This window comes from Lipotes vexillifer, unplaced genomic scaffold (assembly GCF_000442215.2).
Source record: "Lipotes vexillifer unplaced genomic scaffold, Lipotes_vexillifer_v1.1 scaffold371, whole genome shotgun sequence".
Lineage (NCBI taxonomy): Eukaryota > Metazoa > Chordata > Mammalia > Artiodactyla > Lipotidae > Lipotes > Lipotes vexillifer.
This window is the reverse complement of record NW_006786304.1, coordinates 409,768-414,229: the sequence shown is the minus strand read 5'-3', so window position 1 is coordinate 414,229 and position 4,462 is coordinate 409,768. Positions and strand designations below refer to the sequence as shown.

Genomic DNA, 4,462 nt, shown 5'->3' with positions numbered 1-4,462 from the left:
CTAAGGGAGACACCCAGGAAGGCACTTGCTGCCATAGGTGTGTACATCCTCAAAGTTTTGCCAAATTCCTCTGCAAAATGATGGTTCCCGTTTCCCTCGGCCTGGCCTTTTAGAAGGGCCATTGCCTCTGAACTGCCCCTTTACCAGTGAGGACAGCCAGAAGGGGCGGAGCTGGGTCTGAACCTGTGTCTGGGGCAGTCCTGTATGGAAGACAACACAGGGGAAGCATTTGGCTGGTTGCCCTGTTTTCTCGAAGATCCTGGTAGGAGCTCCCCTTCTTGTTCGGTTTTTTAATTTTTTGGCCACGCTGCGTGGCTTGTAGGGTTTTAGTTCCCCCACCAGGGGTTGAACCTGGGCCCTTGACGGTGAAAGCACTAAGTCCTAACCCCTGGACCACCAGGGAATTCCCTCCCCTTCTTGTATTAATTCAACACAGGTTTTTAATGCTAGGCCTTACGGTTAAGAGTGTGCTAGGGTGGCTACATGGGTGAAGTTTCACCTTGATCCCAGATGTCACCTCTGTGTCCCTGAGGGCAGGGACCAGGTCCGTCTCATGACTGACAGTTCCCCGGGACTCCTCCCCGTGGGACTTCTGAGTAAGTTATAGGTCATTCATTTATTCCGTAAATACCGAGCCCCCGTGAAATACTTTAAACAGTGGGGATAAAGTGAGGAGAAAACACCCAAAAAGGCCCTGTCCCCAGGGGCTTAGCTTTTAGTGGGAGCTGAGGAGAGGTGCATGAAGGCTGGGTGCACACAGTGGCACCGGGGCTGTCTTTTTTTTTTTTTTTTTTGTGGTGCGTGGGCCTGTCACTGCTGTGGCCTCTCCCGTTGCGGAGCACAGGCTCCGGACGCGCAGGCGCAGCGGCCATGGCTCACGCGCCCAGCCGCTCCGCGGCATGTGGGGTCCTGCCGGACCGGGGCACGAACCCGTGTCCCCTGCATCGGCAGGCGGACTCGCAACCACTGCACCACCAGGGAAGGGGCTGTCCTTTTTTTAAAAAAAAAAAATTTTTATTTATTTTTGGCTGCACTGGGGCTTCGTTGCTGCGCGTGGGCTTTCTCTAGTTGCAGCGAGCGGGGGCTACTCTCTTCGTTGCGGTGCGCGGGCTTCTCATTGCGGTGGCTTCTCTTGTTGCGGAGCACGGGCTCTAGGCACGCGGGCTTCAGTAATTGTGGCATTCGGGCTCAGTAGTTGTGGTGCACAGGCTTAGTAGCTCGGCGGCATGTGGGATCTTCCTGGACCAGGGCTCGAACCCGCATCCCTTGCATTGGGAGGCGGATTCTTAACCCCTGCGCCATCAGGGAAGTCCCCCGGAGCCACCCTTTAAACACAAGGACAGACACCTCAGGGTGATGTGCGCACTGCCCCCCTCCTCCTCCGAGATCGGGCTCACAGATTCTGCACAGGCCCCTCTGCAGGGAAGGAGAGCAGGAAGAGTATCCACTGTTCCAATCTGATTTTATTGAAAAGGAAACATACAAAAATCATGTACAAAAAAAATTAACCAAACATGTACAGAAAATTCATTCCGGTATCTACAGCAGCGCATATACAGTATTTTACAGGCTGGGCCATCCCTCCCCGCTCCCAGACTCCTCCCTCTTCTGAGATTCCCCCCCTCCCTGACTCCCCGTTTCCCCCCAGCGCTTCGCCCTGGGGACTAAGGCTGGGGCGGTTTCCGCCAAAATATCCCACCCCCCAAATGAATGCCAGTGGTCACACGTGCTCTCTTCTAAACCTATGCAATGGGATTGATGGGGGGGGGCGGGGGGTGGTCTTGGGCAGAGCACAGGATTCACAGTCTGGGCCCCTCCTGGCCACCCCCAGATGAAGGTGAGGCAGGCATGCCCACCACCCGCCGGCTGGCTCAGGGAAGATGGCTGGGCGCTGGGCTGGGGCGGCCGTCAGACGCACCCCACTCTCTGGCTCCAGGAGGCTAGTGGTCACGTTTGGCTCATTTGCTCTTCACGGGCCCCCTCCCCGGGAGGAGGGGGGGAAGCACCAGGGGCCTGAGGCCAGGCCCAAAGTGAAGGAACACTGGGAGAGAGAGAGAGAGAGACCCCCCCACACACCAGTGTCACCCCTGCAGCTGGAACGGGCAGCCAGCACCAGCAGCCTTTCCTGAGATGGTGATGGGCGGCAGAGGCGGGCGGCTCAGTCCCCACCGCCTCGGTCACCGCCGCCTTCAGACGCTGAGTCCGTCAGCCCTCTCTCCCCTGGCTCCTCAGCCAGGGACCCAGGAGTCCACATCTCCGTCAGTGCCCCGCAGGCTAGGCCGGGGCTGGGTCCGGAGTGGCTGCCCTGGCCCGCCCCTGGGACAGGCAGGGCTGGTAGTCCAGTATGCTACATGGTGCAGAAAAAGTCCCCCGCACTGGCCAGGGTGTCAGGAGGTGGGAGGGTCCTGCCCCCCACGTCCACCGGGCGGGTGCAGGCACCTAATTGGGTTCCATCTCGGGGGCTCCGCGGCCCCTGGGTAAGGGCAGGAGTCCCATGATGAGATTGTACAGGACCCTCCAGGGGGAGGGGCGGTGGCGCTGCTGCTCCTCTTGTCTCTAGGGAAAGAGAGCAAAGACCAAGTTAGAGTGAGCCTGAGATGGGCGCGCGTAGGTGGTAGAGTCGAAGGGCAGCGAGGAACGGGGCATGGTTCTAAGAGTGAGCTACGCCCTCAACCAACCCTCTGAGGTCGGTACTATTATTATTGTTCATCGAGTCCAGATACATTTCTCTGCCCACCTTGGGCCAAGGTCCTCTGGAACATGAGACTAGGACGGAAGGGATGCAGACAATGTCCTCAGCACAGGGCCTGAACATCTTAGCTGTGGTCTTCTAGTCCCTGGTCTCCAGATGAGAAAGTTACCCAACCAAAGTCACACGGGGCTGACGGGTGGGGCTGGATTGCAGCCCATCTGCCCTCCCATAAAAGGCTGGTGAGCCACACAGAAGGGAGCAGGGAGCCCATAGTCTCAGTAATTCTAGAACAATCTGTGGAAGAACTGGGAATGGTTCACCATCTGCGCTGAAGCTGCACGGAAGTATGTCGAGGTAAAGCTAACCCCCTGCCCTTTCCTCAGCGGCAGGATGAAGGCTGGGGTAGCCTCTAGGACCATCTCAGTTCCACAGTGTTAGAAACGAAGGAAGCTAGATACAAGAAAAGGCTTCCCATCAATAAAAATTAACAATACTAAAAAACCTATGAATACCTATAGTACTCTCCACTCCCTGTACTGAATGCAGGGCTAAATCTGGTGCTAATTAGCAGGGCCCACCTAGTCTCATCCCCACAAGGTGGGAAGTAGAAACCCATTTTACAGACGTGAACAAGAAGGTCAGATAGGGCTTCCCTGGTTGTGCAGTGGTTGAGAGTCTGCCTGCCGATGCAGGGGACACGGGTTCATGCCCTGGCCCGGGAAGATCCCACATGCCGCAGAGCGGCTGGGCCCGTGAGCCATGGCCGCTGAGCCTGCGCGTCTGGAGCCTGTGCTCCGCATCGGGAGAGGCCACAACAGTGAGAGGCCCGTGTACCACAAAAAAAAAAAAAAGAAGGTCAGATAAACCATCCTAATGATCCTAATGGGTGCCTGGGGGTGGGCTGCCTGGTACCAGCCTGCCTCCTTATCACTCCCCACTAAACTTTGCAGCCAGGAGAAGGTGGCCAAGGGGGCACATCAGATTGGCAGAAATTTAAAAGCCTGCCACTGTTACACTGCTGTGGAGTGCCACCTGGCACAGTCACCTTGGTGAGCAGGCTATCATTTACTAAGGCTGAGGGCCGGCAGACCAGACAGGTATCTGTTCTGGAGACACATGTGTGCACCTGGAGATGTGTATTTTTTTGGAAGACCCAAAAAAAAAAGCCCAAATCAACCAACAAAAATAAATAAATAAATAAATAATTGAGACATTTCTCACCAATGAGAAAATGAACAAGGATACTACATGTCGATCCAATAAAATGCTGCATGGCCATGAAAATGAATGAGTTAAAGCTCCTTTGCCCATATGGATGACTCTCAAGCCTAACACTGAGAAGCAGGGAGTTTGGAGAGGAACACATACTATATCATGTATATTAAGTCTGAAACGCCCCACAATCCTAAGCATTGTTTGTGGTCTGGTAAATATGTAGTAGAAGAATCAACACCTGCAGAGGAATGGACAGGCCAATTTGAGAGGTTTGAGAGGTTTCCTTTGGAAGGGGTGAGGGGAAGAGGGTCAGGGAGGGAAACAAGGAGCTTGACAACATCCGGGTTTTGTTTTTTCTTTGAATAAGCAAGCAGTGTGGGTGTAATGTTCAGGTTGGACAGATCTGGGTGGTGGGCGCCCTGGTGTCTGTTATTCTCTGTTCACTGCTGCAGGCTTCAAATATTTTGTTTTAATGAGAGGTCTGGCTGTGGGCCTTGAGGGCGGAGCCTCAAGCGGGGCGGGGCTTTCGGGGGCGGGGCTCCCCCGGGCCCGCCC

General features: G+C 55.3%; 1 protein-coding gene across 1 annotated transcript in view; it reads right to left on the bottom strand.

The window, feature by feature from the left end:
- Positions 1 to 1,443: 1,443 nt before the first annotated feature.
- BBC3 (BCL2 binding component 3) overlaps positions 1,444 to 4,462 on the bottom strand; it is an 8,400-nt gene continuing 5,381 nt past the window's right edge. The window contains exon 4 of the mRNA XM_007458479.1: positions 1,444 to 2,556. Coding sequence (XP_007458541.1) covers positions 2,440 to 2,556 — 117 coding nt within the window. The 3' untranslated portion in view covers positions 1,444 to 2,439. The remainder of the gene's footprint in view (positions 2,557 to 4,462) is intronic.